This window comes from Symsagittifera roscoffensis, chromosome 1 (assembly GCF_963678635.1).
Source record: "Symsagittifera roscoffensis chromosome 1, txSymRosc1.1, whole genome shotgun sequence".
In the NCBI taxonomy this organism is placed as follows: Eukaryota; Metazoa; Xenacoelomorpha; order Acoela; family Convolutidae; genus Symsagittifera; species Symsagittifera roscoffensis.
In genome coordinates, this window is record NC_087062.1 from 65953426 (window position 1) to 65974508 (window position 21083).

General features: G+C 48.4%; 2 protein-coding genes across 2 annotated transcripts in view; both read right to left on the reverse strand.

The window, feature by feature from the left end:
• Nucleotides 1–21083, reverse strand: part of LOC134848029 (uncharacterized) — a 498722-nt gene that overhangs the window by 24940 nt on the left and 452699 nt on the right. The gene's annotated exons all lie outside the window — the stretch shown is intronic.
• Nucleotides 12322–12924, reverse strand: LOC134839271 (uncharacterized). The gene has a single exon (XM_063854772.1). The coding sequence runs from the start codon at nt 12922–12924 to the stop codon at nt 12322–12324; it is 603 nt and encodes a 200-aa protein (XP_063710842.1).

Here is a 21083-nt window from a genome sequence, read left to right on the forward strand (position 1 = left end):
ACTCAGGCTCACGTTCTTCGCCAAGTCTTCCTCTAGTATCGACTCTCTCGCCTTGGTGTTGTTTCTGGACACTCTACCAACTTTTTTCCAACCCGTCGTGATCGCATTTCGATGGGCCAGCAGAGGTCTCTTGAAAGCCTCCGGCCCTATCTCGGCCTGGAACTGTCGATATTCCTTCTGATATTACCTCATATGATCCTTCGTTATCATGTATATCCAGGACGTCAACGTCGCTCGAAACCAAGGAAAGAACCTTAAGCGGCTCCATACGTGTCTGACTTCCATTGGTATGGCAAATACCTTGCATGCAGTCTCAAACAACTCGAGTCTCCTGCTGTAATCTGTCGCGTAAATTGACTCTGCCGTCGGCGTCTTCGATTCCCGATACTTCGTTACATTTTCTTCAATCCATCGTAGAGCCAGCATCGTGCTCACCACCAAGATGGTCACCTTCTGCTGATGATCGGGCAGTCCTATCGACCTGATTTCTTCAACATCCCAGATCAGGCAGAGATTCGCGTGATCCGGGTACCACATTTTTTGTGCCAGACAATGGCATGGACATTCCCCATTTGTGAGGTCAATGCTCCTAAGGTTGCGTTCTCCCGAGGCTTCTAGGATAGGCTCAAGTTCCATCATCTTCTCGTGTATCGCGTCGTTCTCCTCCATGTTTGGAGCACCACCCATAGGTTTCCCGATCACGTTTTGTCTCTCGTGGTCACTTGTGTTTTCACCTTCCAAACCCAAAAGTTCTTCCCCCCAGATTTCACTCAAGTCGTCCCTCTGTTCTTTCGGCACTGTCCCTTGGATTTTCCTCAACAGCTTGTGTGAGTGATGCGAAATCCGAGCCAGTCTTACGCACTTGGGCACTGAGAAGGCCTTGTCTATCAGTACCCTTTGGCTTGATACCTCCACCATCGCCATGTGCAATGGATATTGGCTGCCACATAGGTTGACCATCACTGACCGCACTAAGGACTTCGCTTTTAGAGGCAGACCATAGGCTTCGCTCATGGGAAATCCCATTTCCGCTTCAAGTCCAACCTTCCAGCTCTTGATGTGTTTCTGAGTTACCTGCAAAACCCCGGGCCATGACTCCACACTCAACGCGGTCACTGGTGTTCTGACTCTTGCCTCTCCAGTGACTGGAGACTGCACATTCTCGAGAAGAATCCCAGAGCTGCTGCTAGATTTACCGTGGTACTCGCGTAACACTCAGCCACTATCTGTATCTCACTTTTCTCCCTTTCGGTGATATCTTCAAACCAGGTGACTAGGTCTTCTTTCTGGAAAGACTGTATCCTGACGCACGATCGTCCATCACAGGTGTGCTCGCCATTTCCACACTACGAGTCAAGGCAACTGCCCGGCTCCATTTTCTTCACCGACCCTAGTTTGCTCGTCGCTTCACTTGACTCCTTCGCCTGAGGCAGGATCAGTCTGTGCACTATGCTCAATGTCGCCAGATCTTCGTCCTCCGCTGGTGCTAATCTCACTCGCTCCGTGACTTCCTCGATCAAGCTCGCATGGGGATGTGGACACCAGGAGGGCCTCATCAACTTCCACACCACTCCCAGGTTCGTGACCAACATGCCATTCCCGTTACCCATCTTCAGTTCGACTCTTTTACTTGAGCGTGGCACACTTATCACCTCTGGTGTCTTCTCGAGAATCAAAACCAAACTAGGTCTCTCTCTCTCTCTACAGTGTCTATTTCCACTATCTTCTCTGTCCAGAACTTTAGTAGCTCCGCCACCTCGTAGTTTCTGTGAACGCCTCCGGCTTCCGAGTCCAGGAAAGGGTTGTACGCCAACCCCATCACTCCAGACACATACTGGTATTCTCCCTTCTTATTGGTTTTCAAGTAATCTCCTGACGAGGCCAAGTTACGGTGCACGTCGTGTTTCTCCTCGAACTTCTTGTTGTAGAATCTCCGTATCTCATCTAACTTCCTGTGGCTCTCTAGAGACTGCCTGGAACCATCCTCCTTTTCTATCCCAGTACTCTGGTATACATTCAAGATCACTGCTGAGACTCTCCTTTCCATTGCTTTGCTCCCAATTGCTCTTTGCTGGCATGCTAGGATGGTGCTGTCAGTCATCACCGACATTATCCACCTCAAGAAACAAGTAGCGTCTCTCCTCCTTGCCAGGCTCAAGCCTGACTTATCCCTAGCAACGTGTTGCATCAATGTCTGATATATTTCTAGACTTTTTCTACCCAATTTCAACTTGTCGTGCGAGGTCAGCGTTTCCAACTCTATTCCCACCAGGCTCCACGCGAACATCAATTGCCCTGCTGTTCTAACAAAAGGATTTGCCATCAATGGCGACGCCGATGAGGATGTCCTCATTGCTTCTTCAAAATGATCCCTCAACAAGTTCTGCCAAGTTCTCCTCAGATGGCTCCCCAATTCCAATTTGTTAATCTCAGCCTTCTGCTGAGTAGCCCAGTTGCGTCGTTTGCGTTACACTCCACTGTCGAGCTTCTTTAGGCAGTCATCCAATTCCTTCAATGTTTCCAGGGCCACCCACCAAGGTCGGGAGGTGTTCCTCGTTTAATTCTTCTCGAGAGGATCGCTAGTTACTTGCTTCCCAGTGGTCTGATGTTCATTTGAGACCCATTCTTTGGCGACGTCCACTTCCCATGTCTGCCCGCTCGTCGAACCTCGTTTCATCATCGTCCTCTGAGGATTGAAGTCTTCTTCCGTTGTCGAGTTGGTGGGAACCTCCATCTCTCTTTCTACCTCGAGCAGTCTACTTGGTTCGTAGCTACTCTTGTAGGCTGCTGTCTTCCATCGTACCAGAACCATGGGGGCCGTCTATCTCAAGTTTTTCTCCGAGACTGCATCCGCCGAAAGACTACCCCACCCTTCTGCCTCTCTCTTTCTCTTGCGAGACTTCACATCTTTACTTGGGGGGCGTTGCCGTTATCATCACTGCTTCGACCTCTTTGTCACCATCCAACCCTTCCAACTCTTGCCTCCCCCTGCTCGAGCCTTAAGGATATTAGTACTTTTAATTATATTACTAGTTTCGACTTTATCCCCCCTTACACTTTCAATTATTATATTGACAGTTTTTTGTTTCAGAGTAGAGCTGTCTTTACATTCGTCTTCTTTGGTTTTCTGTGATGCCTTTCTCAACTCGACCATCTTGCTCAGCAGTTCTCCTCTAGCTTTCTCCTCCAGACCCGTCCCCATCAGGACAGGCTCTCCGAGCTTCACCACTGTGTCCCACAGTTCTTCCTTGAAATCATCCAGTGTGATCTCGCCATCCACTTCTCGATTGAACTCGCTCAAGAATTCTCGCCAATCGTCCTCATCCAGAGTGCCTAGGAACATGGTCTTGTTTCCCTAGAAGGTGTTCTTCTCCCTCTCTTCTGCGCTCAAGAGTATCATTGCCATATTAGAAGTCTCACTAATCAGTGGCAACTCTAGATTTTTAAGGGGAGATGAGGTCAGATGTGGTGTGGGAGTGTCTGCCCAATTTTCTCCGCTCAGGTCCTTCAGCTCTTGAGTGGTGATTTCATCCTCTGATGGTTTTGGTTCGGGCGTGTTCCCCACTTCCATATCCTCCCCTGCCTCGCTGAGAGTCTCATCCATACTTTCTTCTCCTGATTCGACTCTTCTTCTCTCAAGGATCCTCCTAAACCGATCTTCTACAGGGCCGCTTCTTTTATCTCCTGGTGTGCCCACCGACAGGGGTGATGGTATTGTTGGGTCCGGTTTCTTGTATTCCGTCAGAGCCACATACAACGGGCCTGCCGCATCCAGCTCCTTCCCCTCCTGTCTCATCTCAACCTGTTCCATCCCGTAAGGTGCCCGGTATCTTCTCGTGGCAAATTTCATCTCGTCTTTTAGTGCAATGTGTCCTTCTTCCACAATCATCCTGCCATCGTCCCACACCGGCAACATGTTCTCCAAACCCGCCCGCTCAAGCTTTCTCAAGACCTCTCGTATCTCGATTTTTGGGGGAAGGGAGCCTCTCATCTTCTTCGCTTGGGTCGTCCAGGTATGAAAGTAGACCACTGCAGTGTAGCCGATGTATAGGGGATCCCAGCCATCGGTGAATTCCCTTTGCTGCCCTTCCGCCGCTGCTCTCGCAAACAGGGATGGGACCACCAGGGAACTGTTCATTCCCAGGGTCATTCTCCTTACCGTTGGGAACTCTGGAATGGTTGTTGGCAAGATTTCCTTCTCAAGTATTGCCTCCAGCTCCCTTTTCACCAACTCGAAGCTCTTCCTCCACGCGGGAATCCTCAAGACCTCTTGTCCACTCGCCGTCAGGGGATTCAAATTCCCGAACTTGGGATAAGTTTCGATGGGACCCTCGCGTTTACCTCCCATCCTACACTGCAGTTGCCCTCGGAAATCGTACACCATCAATTCTTGATCTTTCACTTTTCCGAAGAGTACCGTGTTACTCATCTGTGCCCTCAGCACCTCCTGCTTACACCAGTTGAGCGTCGTCCCATCCAGTACACTTATGAGGCTCAAGTGCGTAATGGAGTTGCGATAAGCCGTCACCAGAGGATCTGGAAACGCGTACGCACGGCCGGTCCATAAATGCAGGTTACGACCTCCTCCAGCCCCCGGATTATCCCCATAGGATCCGATCTCATCGCTAGGCACACGTCTGTCAACAGAGGCATGCCCCCATTCACTTTCCTCCATTCATCTCTCGTCTTCGGATTCTTTTCCTCGACAGTCATGTGTCGGTTCTGCATCAGGAGGTACTCCACTAGCAGCGTCTTTAGCCCTGCAGCACACTTATATGTGTAGGTGTCAATGCTCGAGTGGGTTTTCCCCATCGACAGGGGCTCTCCATATTTCGTTAGTCGATGAAATGACACCAGTTCACCATGGGTCAGGAGCACCAGTGCCAGATACCCGTCAATCCGGAGTGTTTCCACACCCCGACTGAACATGTACGCTGGACCCATATTGAATAGGTACCTCGGATAAACTAGGTACAGTGCCAACAACAGGCTGATGGGCATGCCCTGGATTTTTTGTACATAGGCTCCAAAGATGGTCTCCTTTGCACCAAACACTCCAACCATGAACTCCTTTCCCCAACAAGGACTCAAGAACTCAAGAATCTCGTGATCCCTTCTCGTCTTCAGCTCGCCCTTTGCGTGCTCCCTCCAGAATCCTCCGATTGTGACCTCGTTTGCAGCTGTGACGAACCTGGTCACCGTAATCTCCCTCTTCTCGGTCACTTCTAACTGCTCCTCAAGAAAACTCCAGATTTGCTTCACCAGGTGTGGGGCATTTTCCTTCATCTTCTCCGTAGCGTTTTCCAGTCTTGGTGTCAGGAACGGCCACCTGCCTCTTTCTTGCGTCAATCGATACACCATCGACTCCAGTTGCTTCTCTGTTGCAGCCACGTTCTTTCTTTCATTGCTCGGTCCCCTCGACTTACTCGTGGAGCTTGTGATAATCAAGTCCATGCTTCGAAACCACAAGCTGGCCGTCAGGTGAGTTATTATGGGATGGTCGTCCCCTATAACCGGACTGAACTTGAGTTGTCTGGCGAAGTTCGATATCTCCAGCAAGAGGACCTCGTCCAACACAATGAGGGTATCCGCTAACTCGTAGAAGCCCCTCAACGCGTGGGACACATCCGCCCACGCCGCCGCCAGTTCTGACTTGCGAAGCCTCAAGTTCGTCGGTTCCAACTTACGATTGGGAGCTGCCTTCAGGATCCGCCATGCAATCCCCTCGGCCAGTAAGATCAAGACCGCATACACAAACTGCAGAGCGGGAGGCATGCTCGCGTACCCGGGGGACGTCGTGAACACCACTCTTGTCTTGGATCCAAACCGCGAGGTAACGTTCTCCTGTACCTCGTTCATCGCTGCGAATAACGTCTGGATAACTTCCCAGATTCTCTTTGGCGCCGGTTCATCGCCCTTGAGCTGCTCAAGAAACCCAGTCGCATGCAGGTGGTCGTTCATTCCCGCAAACAGTAGTAGCTCGGGCTCGCAAGGCATCTCCGATTTTATTGCTACCACCAATGTTAACATTTGATTCAGCTCGGCTCCTGGCAGTGAGTATACCAAAGTCTCCGGTCAGAACAACTTGTGAGAGGTTCCCTCGAAGTCCGATCCCGCTACGATGATCACCCTCGCAGCAGCTGGATCTGCTCTGTCGTAAACTGCCAAGGTCTTGGCCAATTGGGTGTTGGCGCAGGGTTTCCCGTATCTAGGGTCGTCCGCCAACCTCGTGCCTTCATAAGCGGCATCTGGCAATTCCATCTCTCTTGGGTCCAATAGTTTGTCTACCACCCTCAACTGCGCTGGAGTTGCCAACCTGATTCTGGCAATGCTCTTTCGATGCTTGGGAGGCTCCACTATGAGTCCCGGACTCCCCAGCAACTTGAGAAGCCTGTAATTGATGGGTCCCATGACTGATTTTGTGGGAATCCCCGTCAGATCCGTCGTTTCCATTAGTCTTGCTCTTGAGAAGTGCGTCTCTTGAGCCTTCAACCAGTCCACGCACTGGTGTCTACTCAAGTCCTCATGTGACACTCGCTCGAGACCCAGCGCTTCCGCCAAATCTTGTCTGCATTCCAGGTCTTCCAAGTCCAGCTCCCTTACCTTCTCCAGATATCTCGACCGACTGGTCTCCGCCGGTCTCTCCACCCTCTTGCTCTCCACCACTACCACCGAGGACACTACCGAACTCTGAGGTGTTGATGACGTTGCCTCCTCGGCCTCCATTGGTGCGGCACCTGGTAATCTGGTCCGGCTGCTCCTCGAGCTGTCTCTAGAATCGGACGTCGCTCCCAGGCGACTGGATAAAGTTCTTGAGGTAAGGAAAGGTGGATTTGGAGGTGGTCCGAATGTGAAGTGGGCCGTCTCCAGCAATTCTGCCTCCAACGCGCTTATGTGCCTTTGGAAGACATCATTCAACCATTCCACTCCCCTAGGCCTGTCGAAGTGGATCCCGTATGAGGATGCATCGTCGGGGGAAAACAGATCTCTCCATCTGCTCGGCTACGTCCAGCAATCCAACGGGAAGGACACTCCTTTGATGTGTTTGCCTGATTACTTCGTTCAGGTTTCGCACCTTCATGTTCATTTCCATCGCGTGTTGGTCCGCCTTCATGTTGTAGGGAATGGTACACACCGTGAGAATGGCACGATCCATTTGAATCCGCAATTCCTCAAGGATGCAGCTCATCTTGTCATGTAGCCTCATCACCGTCCTTGACTCCCCCGTGGACACGTCATTCGTCCCGATCATTAGAGTCACCGTATATACTCTCGCCATCCCTAGCATCTCAAGTGATGCCAATATCTGTGGCATCGCAGCTCCAGCGAAACTCAAGATCCAACTTTGCCAATGTGATTGAATCCGGGTCAGCACCGGCAGCAGGCTGTCCCCTATGATTGGATGGACCGCCCCCTCTGGTACACGTGGCTGCGTGAGGTATTCCAACCAAGCCGCGTCATGGAAGCAATCCCTCCTGACTCTTTGTGCCGTGCTCCAATCCATGCGATTGTGCCTGTGGTACCTGCCCTCCGTGTTCTTCTTGTAGCTTGAGATTACCACACTCCTGATCGGTTGCTCCCTCCACTTCGGGGGTAGCTCCACTCTTGCTGGACTCTCACGATTCCTTAGTTGTAGCCTCTCGTTCAATTCTTTCAGACGTGACGAGCTGCCGATCACCTGACTGCTGCTCGGGGTTGAACTCGGGGTATATCCAGGCAGTGCGACGTCCATCAATGGACGTATCGGTTGTGTCTCTAGGCCACGCAGGGAGGACGTTGACTCAGTTGGTATCCATACCTCCAACCCCTCATTCATATGCTCCTGAGCCGCGCGGTCAAGGTTAAACCGTCCCTTCGATCTGGGAGCTTCGTCGAACTCCATACGTGACTCTGGTCTTGAGCCGGTAACCATTCGCTCCTTGGGCCTGGCTCCCTTTTGCATATCGAGCTCGCGTTGTCGTTGCTGGATTCTCTCAAGTTCCGACTTCAGCTGTTCACAATTCGCGGCATTCTCTCGCACCCTTTGTTCTTGCTGATGCTCGGCCTTCAGCATATCAAGTTCCCTCCGCGCTTGGTCCTTTTCGACGACCGCCTGATCTCTCTCCAGATTCGCCTGATCTCTCTCGAGCTTCGCCTGATCCCGGTCGAGGTTCGCCTTGTTCCTCTCCCTCTGTGTCCGCTCAAGTTCTCTCTTCAGAGTACTGAGGTCCGGATACGCTTCTCCCGTTTGTTGCGCTCGCGTCATCGATGGTGTCTTACTCGTGCTCTGGCCCGCTGATCTTGCTGATGGTCTGATCGGTAGTGGGAACTCCCCTGCGCCATACTCAGTGTTGTTGCTCAAGCCAGGATTCCTCGCCAAGTCGAATCCCCTCACTCCTCCATCCACATTCCAGGACAGCCATCTGGTTTGCTCTTGGTTTGATATTCCCTCAGTGCTGTAGCCGACCATTAGAACCGCTTCGGTTGCAGACTCCCGGCATTCGCCCTGCTCCTCCAATTGGAGGATGGCGTTCAGCATCACCGCCATTCTCTCATCCACTTGGATGTAATCCAGATCCCTCAGGCGTCTGTATAGCTCATCAAGCGTGGGCCTCTTCAGAGCCGCGGGCATGGACTTCCAAAGTCGATCTGCCATTATTTCTGGATTATCTTGCTCACGTACCAACTTGAGAATTATCTTACCACTTGAGAATTACCTTACCACTTGAGAATTACCTTACCACTCGAGAATTAGCGTATCAACTTGAGTACTTGAGAATTAACTTCTTCAAGCGTTGTTCAACTGCGTGTTTGTTCAAGAACTTCTTTTTCTTTCAATTGAGTACAGTTGGGTAGCCAATTTGACTTTACCAAATCAATCTGAAAATAACACTTGATTTTTAGACTATTATGCTATGTTCCTAACCTAAAACCCCCCTGCCATTATAGTTAAAACCTTATCCTTTTCGTTCTACTAAAATAGTTCAATTGAAAGTTTTTCTAAAAGCATGCAGATTCATTTTATGTTTTAGCACCATCAATCATTTAAACTTTAATTGTCATGCCAATCACTTTTAAGATCCTTTTACCTGTTCTGTACCCCAACACCTAACTTGAGATCCCTTTATGCCCAGCTCAAGACCCCCATGTACCTGACTTAGGCGATACTCAGGTAATATTTCTTGTGCAGATGTACCATTATCTCCGTTTCCGCGAAGACCACGTGTAGGATAGCATATAGTTCCCTTGGGCTCAGTTTGCCCCTGTTCGGGTCGTAGACCGGCATTGAGACCTCTGTTATTCTTCTTTCGATCATGAAGTCCCGCAGTCTCGTTAGTGCCAACATCACGTTTTCAGGAACGATCGTGTTCCTTTCACTGACCCTCGTCACCAAGAAGCACAGGTATTTGCCTGGGAGTTGTGCTACTGATGGTGGAAGCGCAGCCATTCCTCCTAGTCCCGGTCTCTGTCTAAACAGAAACTCCACGTTCTGGTACTCTATCTTGAATTCAGCCTCCAGTCTTGATTTGAAACTCATGTCCGCCGTGATACTGATTGCGCTAGTCCTGTCTGACAGAATGAAGTCGCTATCCGTTATCAGGATGTTTTGAAATTTTGAAATTCCGTCCTATGGTAGGCTCAGCCTCCTCCCCATCCAGTTCCAGTCCGCTCGTTTTTCTCACTTCCCTGAGTTTCTTTATCATCAGATTTTCGGTGTGGGTAAGTCCTACCCCCACTCCCCGGACAAAAATATTTATCGACGTCCCCGTCGATGGTGCTGGGTCCAAATTATCTGGTGGAATCTCGAGCGGCCTGTCCAGCCGAAGAGGGGATCCTCCGTTTTCATGTGCTTTCCCGCTGATACGTCAACTTGTTGTATGCTCTGTCCTTCGCCGCTTCCGTTCTTGACATCGCGCATCCATTCTAATATCCTCAAGTTCGTATTCTCCCTCCTCTCTATCTCGCTCTGTTCCAAATCCGTCTCCCATTCTGGTGTCGAGTAGTCTTCCTGTGGGTAGTGTCCATTATCATTGATAATTTGCCATTCATTATCGGCTGCCACTTCGCCCACACTTAGTAGCTCTTTGCTTAGGTCATCGGGCTGTATCTTATCAATCAGGAAATCGTCTCCGTACCTGTTGTACCTCATACCTGTCTGTTTGCGATTGCCACTCCTTGTCCCCGCTGGTATTGATAAGTCTGGTTCTGTCCACTTTGGCACCTCACCTTGCTCCGGATCGTTCCAGTCTTCTTCCTCAAAGGATTCCGCCTCGGAGTCCGCTTCTATCTTTTCATTGTCGTCCAAACTCAAGTTCTCGTTGCCATCATTTTTCTCTCTGGTGCCTCTTTCGTTCACTTCACACGCTGGCTCCACCAGTAGGTACTCAAGTCCCTCCATGTCTTGTGGTATACACCAGTCCTCTGGGGATGGGACGTGAGGCTTCAGATTTTGATAATGTGCTGCTCGCCCCGTACTCAAGCGGTAGAACCGTCCTTGTTGATGTACTTCCGTTATCATGAATGGTCCTCTCCATTTCTTAAGTAGTTTCTTTGTCCCTTTGGGCGGTATGACATTCTGGAAAACCCACACGTACTGGGCCATTTCATATGGCTTCGCCTGTAATATCTTTTCATCATATTTCTTGCGCTGTCTCATTTGTGCTTGCGCAGTGTTCCTCCTGCAGAGTTCGTTTAGCTCCTGCTGTCTCCAGATCGCTTTTTTCACGTAAGCTTGAGGCGACGTCCTCTTCCCTTCGTATTCCGGGTAAAAGAATGTCAGGGACATTGCTCTCTCCCTGCCCGTCAACATCATGAAAGGACTGATACCCGTTGTTGAGTGTTGCGTACTGTTGTGGGCCCCTACGACTTGCGGCAGATGTTTATCCCAGTCCGTCATGTATCTTGAGCAGTATACCCTCAACATAATCACCAAAGTTCTATTCTGTCTCTCTACCAGTCCGTTGGTCTGAGGATGGTAGGTTGTCGAGTGTGCTTGAGCAATGTGTGACCTCTTCATCATTTCCTTTGTCAAGTCCCTCACAAAGGCTTTGCCGTTGTCTGACTGAAAAGTCCTTGGACAGCCGTATCGTGATATCCAATGCGTTATGAGGTGGTCACAAGTCTCCTCTGCTGAGGCTGTCTGACACGGAACTGCTTCTGCCAACTTTGGGAAGTGATCTATTATAACCAGTGTCTGGTTATATCCCGACTCCGTCATGCAGATCTTTTGATGGTCTATCTGCACCAGCTCGTTAAACTCCGAGCTCTCAACGGACTTGAGTGGGAACTTCATCTTCCTTGGGTATTTTACTTGCTGGCATGCCAGGCATGTATTCACCCATCTCTCGCAAGCTTTCCGCAATCCTGGCCAATCAAACCTGTGAAGTATTCTCTGTTGCACTTTGTCTATCCCCTGGTGCCCCATCTGATCGTGTGATCTGAATAACACCTCCGTCTGATACAATTGTGGTAAAATGATGAGGTTGTGCTTGTGTAATATCTTCTCCTCCTCTTTCCTCTTGCATGCCACCACCCCATCAGCTGTGTGATAGAGTAAATCTTTCTTTTCTTTGTAGAACTGGATCAAGATCTTGTAGCTGTCTTCCTCAAGTTCCCCTTTCTCCTTGGACCCCGTCCGGATCCATTTGGAGAGGTTACTTGTCATCTTGTCATTGTTTTGGGCTCGTATCAGGTCCGACAGCCTATATCTCGCTTTGACATGTTCCTTTAGTGCCATGATCTGTCCATTCATTTCCCCAAGGTTGTGGATGTCATCATTCAACTTCACGCATATTATCCTCTTCACGATCTTCATATCATCTTCTGGCACCAGATTTGTTCTGACATTTGAGTTGCATGATAGTTCCCTGAATGGTTTTCTCGATACCGCAATTTCTTCAAGTTCTTCACCTCCTTGTACTTCTTGTTTATCCAAGTTGTACGTTCCTGAGGAGGGATCTGTTTGTAGCTCCATGTCGCGGTGTCTCATCTTCTCCTCTGCCAGTATCATGCATAGACTATCCTGATCATCGCTGCTCTTTTCCGAATCTTCATCCTATTCTTCACACTCCCCGGACAATTTCTCTTCTCCGGTTTCTTCTTCTTCCGTGGACGTGGACCACTCCCCGGACTCTTGACCTAGTCCCAGGTGTTCAGTTTCTTCCTTAAACGCCACTTTCTTCTTCCTAACCTGAGTCCGCTCAAGTATGTTATCAGGGATTTTGTCAACCAGTGACCGCACGACTTCTTTACCATCAGTACCGCATGCTCTTGGAGAGTCTGCAATGCCAACTGTCTCACTCCTTCGCAGTATCGTGACTTCCGGTTCCTCCCTACTTTTTCCTACTTTTTCACGGGTTTATCATCTGCCAATTTCTCAAGTAATCTCCACAAGTCTTCATCTACCTGAGTATCTCCCGTCTCCACCTGGTTGAGGTCATAACCTTTTGCCTTGAGCGTCTCTCTCACGATTTTTGACTTGAGCATTATCTCTATCGGTGTCCCTCGTTTCTTCTTCAAGATTGTTTTCTTTTGGGGCTCTTCTGGTAATTCGGGATGATCCTCTTTCGGTTTGCCTGACTTGTCTAGCCATCTCGTGAGTGGGAGACTGTCATACGTTTCTTTGTCCATGAAGGAGAAGCCATCTTTAATCTCAGGCCTGTCTGCCTCCCTCTGTTCCTGCCTCTCGTAGAACTCCGTCTTCTTACTCAAGCTATCGGCATTCTGATGTTTGTCCCTAGTTCTATACTCAATTATCATGTTGTACCCATCCAGGCGATCTATCCATCTCCCAATGTAGCTCTGGTCCATCGAGTACGTCTTCAGCCAGCTGAGTGCACTGTTGTCTACCCGCAGCTTAAACGGTTCACTGCCTAAGTATGCTCTGTATTTCTCGACAAAAGTAACTACCGCAAAAATCTCTAATTTCGGCGCCCCGTACTTCATTTCTGTGTCACTCAAGACTTTGCTCCCGTATGCTATTGGTCTTAAGACTGTCTTCCCGTTCCATTCTTCTTCTTGATGGAGAATTCCAGAAATCGCGACTACCGACGCGTCCGTATCCAACACGTACATCCCTTTTTCCGTTGGCATCCCCAACACCGGTGCCTCGCACAACTCTTTCTTTATTCTCTGGAATGATTCTTCTGCTGCGTTGTTCCATGTGAACTTCTTGCCTTTGTGTCTCATTAACTGTTGCATCGGGTATACCTTGTCCGCATAGCCCTTGATGAATTCCCTGTAGTAGTTCGCAAAACCCAGGAAGCTCATCAACTGATGTTCCGTTTTTGGCGATTTCCAAGTTAGAACTGCTTCCACTGCATCTGGATCCGGTCTGATGCCGTGCCTGTCCACCTATCTGCCCAAGTATTTTATCGAATCCTTGAGTATCTCATACTTTGTTGGTTTACACTTTAGCCCCAACATCTTCATACATGCAAACACCTCGTCCAGTCGCTCGATATGGTCTTCTAGTGTGGGCGTCGCTATTACCACGTCATCCACATAGCACATTATCAGATTGCCGTACTTCTTTGTCCCACCTATCAGCGCATGTGCCATCAACCGTTGAAACGTGGCTGTGGCATTGCAAAGACCAAACGGCATCCGTTTCCATTGAAACAGCCCCAACTCGCAAGCAAACCCTGTTTTGTCCGTCTTGCTTCCTCAGCGGGACCTGCCAGAACGCCGAACCTAACTTTGAGAGGCTCTCGTCAATCCTAGGTATGGGATAGGCATCCTTCACCGTGACGGAGTTCAGATACCGAAAGTCATAGCAAAACCTCATTTGGTCGCCTTTCTTTTTAGCCATCACTACTCCACACGCCCACGGTGACTTGGATGGTTTTATCATGTCATACTCTAGTAATGTCTCTATTTCTTTCCTACATGCCTCTGATTTGTGGGGGGTCATGCGCCTCGCCCCCTCCCTGTGTGGTACCGCATTCTCTTCAAGTTCTATTTCATGCTCAACAAAATTACAACACCCGATGTCTGCCTTATGTCTCGAAAAAACTTCCTCGTTTCGCTCTAGTACGTCCTTGATGGCTTCGAGCTGTTTGTCCGTCAACTTGCCCCTTAAGTGTTCGATCTCCGGCAGGACCGGTTTATCACTTTGCATTTCATCTGGTGTGGGCCGTTCCGGAAAGTTCGAACAGCTCGATAGCCCATCGTCCGTCTCTGACTTAAGTGATTTCACAAGACCTGCTGAACCTTTTACTTTCTTCAATCGTCTCAAGATACAAATTTTGTCCCTATGACTGGGATAATCAACAACTTCATTTTGTTTTGAATTTTCAGTCATTTCACATCGAGTTTTAACAGGTAAAGCATATCCCAGCTTCCTCCCCCTCTGTATCGTATTCAACAAGACACTGACGCAGAGACCACTCTTGGTTATTGAGAAGGATCTTCCTAAAACAGCAGCATTTTGACTATTAGGATTCGGGACTATGCATACTTGCTTGTTGTCACTTAGTTCATTGTAATTTTTCATTCGCAAGCTTACGATTGCCGCTTCGTTTGCCTTTAGCCTCACCCTCCTACTCAAGAATACCGGTGCTTTATTTTCATTCGCTATTATTAAATTTACCGGTTTAATTGCGTACCTCCTATCCGGGTTTCTTATCCTGAACATCGCATTGTTTAAATCAATTGTTACGTCGAAGTTCCTGATGAAGTCCCTGCCTAAAATGATTTGGTCAGACTCATCTAGGTTTTCTACTACAAGAAAACTCATCCACAGATTGCGTTCCCCCAGATTTAGGGCTATTATTGGTGTTCTGCCTAGCACCCGCAGCGCCCCTTTGTTAGCAGCTGACAACCGTATTCTCGAGTCTATCAAGTCATCTTTGTTGAAGCCCTTTCGCTCCCAAGTTTCGATTGGTTTTACACTCAAGACCGCACCAGTATCGAGTAACCCACGCAAGTGAGTCTTCTATCTTGCCACTTATGTCCAGCACATGTGCTGATACATCTGCCTCTGTCCCAATGTGCATTGCATCTTCCTCCAGCATGGCACATTGTCCAATCGATCTCACCTTTAATTCTTCTCTTCCCACGTAGATCTGTCCCACTAGATCTTCATCACATGTTATCATTGTTTTCGTGTAGATGTTTAACCCATCTATATTCAACATCACCTCATGTGGACCATAAGCTTCTGTATATCTGTTGTCCACACGGATCGACTTGCTGCCACCTCTCGTGAGTAGCGCCCTCAAGGCTCTAGATGTCATCTGTGGACTTATCGCACTCAAGTAGTCTGCGTATACGTCAATGTGCATTACTGTCTGGTCGCTGGGTTCGCTTAAGTTCTGGTCACTTCATGTCCACCTACAGTGATTATCGACATTATCCTGGCTCCGATTTTCGTTATGCCAAATGGCTTTCCTGTCACCATTTTCAGAGTATTGCAATTTCCACTTTTTGTCGACCCTGCTACAGCTTCTGGCACTGGCACCGAGCAACTTAGCGTCTGATTCAATCTCTGTCTGTCGATTTCTTGATTCAACCTTTGCTCTATTTTCTTCGTTGCTAGGTCCTGTTTCACCTTGTTGATCGCCTCTGACGCCGCTTTCTCATAATTTATTTCTAGGGCGTTCTTGGCCGTGGCCTCTATCGCATTGTTAGCCTGCGTTACCGCCTTCACTGTCTCCGTTGGCAGTTCCTTACTCGGTGCTTCTAAGTTTTTTGCTTCAAACTCGGTTTGTCTGTTTCGCTGATTCTGCACCGCCGCTAATGCCAATTTATGTTTGGGGTGACTCTGGTTCTTGACCGCCTCCCAAAACAAATGACAATCCATCCTAAAGTGCCCCTCCTGATTGCAGAAGAAGCATCTTGCACCTATCCTAATGATTAAGCCACAATAGTACTCGTGTTCTTCCATCTGGCTCATGTCCTCCTCATGTGGTGCGTACCCCAGACTCTTCATGCCCTGCTTGTATGTCGTGCAATCTGCCACGTGATGATCAGCTGACCCGCAGTTCGCGCACGATCTACGTTTGTCCATGTCATCTCTAGGCTTGTACCATGACGACCTTTGTGGTTGGCTCCCCCCTTGCATATTCCTGTTATCTGAATATGAGTAATTCTTGGGCTTCATTAGCATGTACTCTCTCGACTTCTGTCTCATCTCTTCTGGAGTCGGTGCACTGTCTTTCGACAAAGTATAGTATTGTGCTAAAATTTTTCTCAAGTCATCACTCTTTACCCCATCAATGAACTTTGAGGCGATGCTAAAGTCTCTTCTATTAGTGGAGTCTTCCGGGTCACTTCTTCGTCTCAAGCTCTCAAGATCATCTAGGAACCTGTCTATCGATTCATCGTCCCTTTGCCTTCTCTTTTCAAATCGCATCATCGCTTGATGACCCTTCATGCCTGACCCGAATCGATTCAACATTATCTCGTGATTTTATCCGCAGTGTCGCGTTCCTCTTCTTTCTTCGCAACCACGCATTTCAATGCCGTGCCTTCCAAGTTGCTGAGTATCGCTGTGCATGCTTGCCTCTCAGCGTTCAAGTTGTCTTGTTCCAAGTGCAACCTCATGACTTCTACCCAAGTGTCAATGCATCCATCTGAACCATCTTTGAATTCTTTCGGTTTTTTGAAAGTTTTTCTGGATTTGTTGCTTCCTCTGTCACTCGAGTCGGTGTTCCTCGTGGCGAAGGCTTCTAGTGTCCTGTTCATCATTTCCGAGGTGCTTGCCCACGTCATGACATCCGGTCCCACGTTGTTGTGAGTCGTGGAGTCCCCTGGGCCACTCGTTGTGTTTGCTGTTCCACTTTTCATAATCGCTTTGCCCCCCCCCCCCCGGTGCTGTACTCGCGGCATCCCGGGGTAATGGTAACGGTGTTGACTGCCGCTTGTTCCGTTGTGGTTCCACGAAGTCAACTCTATTGCCTTGCGTTCGCTCCGCTGCCGGATTATCCTGTGACGTAGAGTTCCTCAAGATGGCGTCTAGTTTTGCCGGTATTGCACATGAACTCTCAGCCTGGTCCCTTTTCATTGTGTCTATTCTCGTTTCCAAGTTCCCCAACTGGCTATTCACTGCGTCATATCGTTGCTTCATTTCTTGCATGTCTTTTTTGATGTTCTTGTCTCGCTCTCCATCAGTGGTATCTACCTTGTCCGACATCTGCTGAAGCTTTTCCTCTGTCGCTTTCGCTCGATTGAAATAGCTGTCCAGGTACTCATGTTTGTTGTATCTTAATTCTTTCTTTATCACATCTCTATCCTCCTCGCTGTGCTTTAGTCTCTTGTCGATCTGATCTAGCTTCGCCATCAGATCGCCCAGATCGAGAGACATTGTTTCATGGTCAGATTTTGCCCTGTTGTTGGCTGCTACTCCCAGTCTAATCTGGTCTTCGTTTTGGTCGGTGTCTGTCGTTTTCGTGGAAACTGTTCCGAATGTTTTGCCTTTCTCGGTCTTTGGTTCCCCCGTCACTATGTCTCTTGGTTTCATCCCGACCATCATTGCCAACCTTTTAGTAAATGACGTCCTTTTTGCTTGAGACTCGTCCTTTACCGTTTCTGGCGTGTTGCCCGTTGTGTCTTCCACAGTGTCTATCGGCGAGAACTCCATGGACTTTGGATTTGGTTCTTCTGCATTCGGCATCGGTGTTGACTCCGTCGTCTTCTTCTCTACCTCATCCACACTCTGGTCTGGTGTCTCTAGGTCAATCTCGATGGCGGGTTCTGCTTGTTTCCCTTCCATGCCCTCTTTTGTTTTGATCTCTGTATTACTCCTCGTGTTGACCATGCTATCTGAAAAGTTCTTCCTTGTTACTTTTGAGCCCGTTGATGTCGTTTTACGTAGCGACGAGTTATATTTTGTCTTTGATTCTGTAGATCTTTTTTCAGCCACTGGTACCCTGCTCCGTCTCATGATTTCTATTTACAATTGATTCTATTTACAATATTGGTATTTACAAAATCCCATTCTAAAAAAATGATAATCATAAAAAATTTTGCTAATAAAAAGAAAAACTACTTTACTGTTCCTTCTAAGATTTTGTTAAAAATCGATTAATTCGTGATTCTAACACTATCGTGTTCCAACTAGTCCTATTGCTTTTGATTCAATTAATTCGACCTGTCTCAAGACCCTTTAGTACCGTCTCCCCACTTCTTCGTGCTGTCCCAAGCTTTCTCTCTACTATCCCAAGACTATTCAGTGCTGTCCCCGTACTTCTTGTTGGTGTCCCAAGACCACTGTCCCAAGACTACTGTCCCAAGACTACTGTCACAAGACTACTGTCCCAAGACTAGTGTCCCAAGACCACTGTCCCAAGACTACTGTCCCAAGACCCTTGCCCTAAGAGTACTGTCCCAAGACTACTGTCCCAAGACTACTGTCCCAAGACTACTGTCCCAAGACTAGTGTCCCAAGACTACTGTCCCAAGACTACTGTCCCAAGACTACTGTCCCAATACTAGTGTCCCAAGACTACTGTCCCAAGACTACTGTCCCAAGACTACTGTCCCAAGACTAGTGTCCCAAGACTATTGTCCCAAGACCACTGTCCCAGGACCACTGTCCCAAGACTACTGTCCCAAGACTAGTGTCCCAAGACTATTGTCCCAAGATCACTGTCCCAAGACCACTGTCCCAAGACCACTGTCCCAAGACCACTGTCCCAAGACCACTCTCCCAAGACCACTGTCCCAAGACCACTGTCCCAAGACCACTGTCCCACGACCACTGTCCCAAGACTACTGTCCCAAGGCTACTGTCCCAAGACCAGTGTCCCAAGACTGTGTCGTACCAAGACTGCTCTGGCCCAAGACTGTCCCAAGACTGTACTGCTCCAAGACCGTCCCCAGACTGCAATGTATCAAGACTTCTTCGGTACTGTCCCAATACTTGTCACCAAGTGTCTGGATAGTAGGATCTCTTCTTCTTCGTTGTGGGGGGGGGGGGGGACTCTTGAACCACTGTACCGTGTACCACCACTTGAGCTCTGGTAAAAATTTTCCCAAAGTCCCTATCTTAATGGCCAAAATACAAACACTGACCCCCCCTGTATTTATCTCCCTTTCGTTGTTGCAGGCTTTTTGAAACCCCAACTTCTTCGCAGGTATCTTTTGATCACCTGTTCGTTCAAATACCAACAACAAATTCTCACCAAAACGTAAAAATTTAAACAAGAAAAATTGCAAAAATCAGAGAGATGAACCCACCTGAAATTCAATGCTGACAGATATCAACCTTTGTCCGAAAAAATGTCTGGTACCCGATTGCCACGCGTTTTCCTCCCCTCTGCTAGCGATCTTATGAGGTATCACAAAAACTGTCTATGTCCGTTCCCCCTACCGATCCGACCAGGGTACCTACCTTAACTCGATGTTAAATTTGGATACCCGCTTCTTATAATCAACGCGTGTAAGTATCTAATGTAACTAAATCGACGATGCCGAACAATTAGTTACTCCAATGTGTCCCCCCTTTTTACACTTTACAACCACCAACCTTTAACCTAACCAGCCCCCCTGCTAACCTCCCCCCTCTTTAGCCCCCCTCTTAAGCCGAAAAATCCCTTAAGCGCCGGGTGCTAAACCTCTCGGGAGAAAACCGTAGACCTGTTTCCAGGCCTGCTAGTGTGAAAACTTCCTCAAAACAATGGGGCTCCGTTTATCCAATTTTACAATTATTTCCTATAATGTAATGTGGAGTTTAACGATACCCGTTTGTCCAACTTGAGAATACCCCTGTGCGTCCTCCTCTTGTTGTAGCGATCCCTTGCTGAATGTCTCCTTGACGTACACTGCACTTGACACCAGCACCACCTTCCCCCTTGGCTGGTCACCTCTTCCAGTCAAGTCTCCCAGCGGTTCAGCGCAGTCCTTGTGAACCACTTTCCCACTCGGCTGGTCACCTCTTCCAGTCAAGTCTCCTAGTGGTCCAGCTAGGTTGCAAGCTATCTGAAAACATTTAACAACGCCCCCACTTGGGCACCTTACTGAGTTTAGATTGCTAGATTATCAACAACTTCATTTTGTTTTGAATTTTCAGTCATTTCACATCGAGTTTTAACAGGTAAAGCATATCCCAGCTTCCTCCCCCTCTGTATCGTATTCAACAAGACACTGACGCAGAGACCACTCTTGGTTATTGAGAAGGATCTTCCTAAAACAGCAGCATTTTGACTATTAGGATTCGGGACTATGCATACTTGCTTGGTGTCACTTAGTTCATTGTAATTTTTCATTCGCAAGCTTACGATTGCCGCTTCGTTCGCCTTTAGCCTCACCCTCCTACTCAAGAATACCGGTGCTTTATTTTCATTCGCTATTATTAAATTTACCGGTTTAATTGCGTACCTCCTATCCGGGTTTCTTATCCTGAACATCGCATTGTTTAAATCAATTGTTACGTCGAAGTTCCTATTGAAGTCCCTGCCTAAAATGATTTGGTCAGACTCATCTAGGTTTTCTACTACAAGAAAACTCATCCACAGATTGCGTTCCCCCAGATTTAGGGCTATTATTGGTGTTCTGCCTAGCACCCGCAGCGCCCCTTTGTTAGCAGCTGACAACCGTATTCTCGAGTCTATCAAGTCATCTTTGTTGAAGCCCATTCGCTCCCAAGTTTCGATTGGTTTTACACTCAAGACCGCACCAGTATCGAGTAACCCACGCAAGTGAGTCTTCTATCTTGCCACTTATGTCCAGCACATGTGCTGATACATCTGCCTCTGTCCCAATGTGCATTGCATCTTCCTCCAGCATGGCACAGTGTCCAATCGATCTCACCTTTAATTCTTCTCTTCCCACGTAGATCTGTCCCACTAGATCTTCATCACATGTTATCATTGTTTTCGTGTAGATGTTTAACCCATCTATATTCAACATCACCTCATGTGGACCATAAGCTTCTGTATATCTGTTGTCCACACGGATCGACTTGCTGCCACCTCTCGTGAGTAGCGCCCTCAAGGCTCTAGATGTCATCTGTGGACTTATCGCACTCAAGTAGTCTGCGTATACGTCAATGTGCATTACTGTCTGGTCGCTGGGTTCGCTTAAGTTCTGGTCACTTCATGTCCACCTACAGTGATTATCGACATTATCCTGGCTCCGATTTTCGTTATGCCAAATGGCTTTCC

What these genes read in the sequence shown, in the direction of transcription:
- LOC134839271 (XM_063854772.1), bottom strand. Translation starts at nt 12,924, where the DNA reads ATGAAGTACGGGGCGCCGAAATTAGAGATTTTTGCGGTAGTTACTTTT.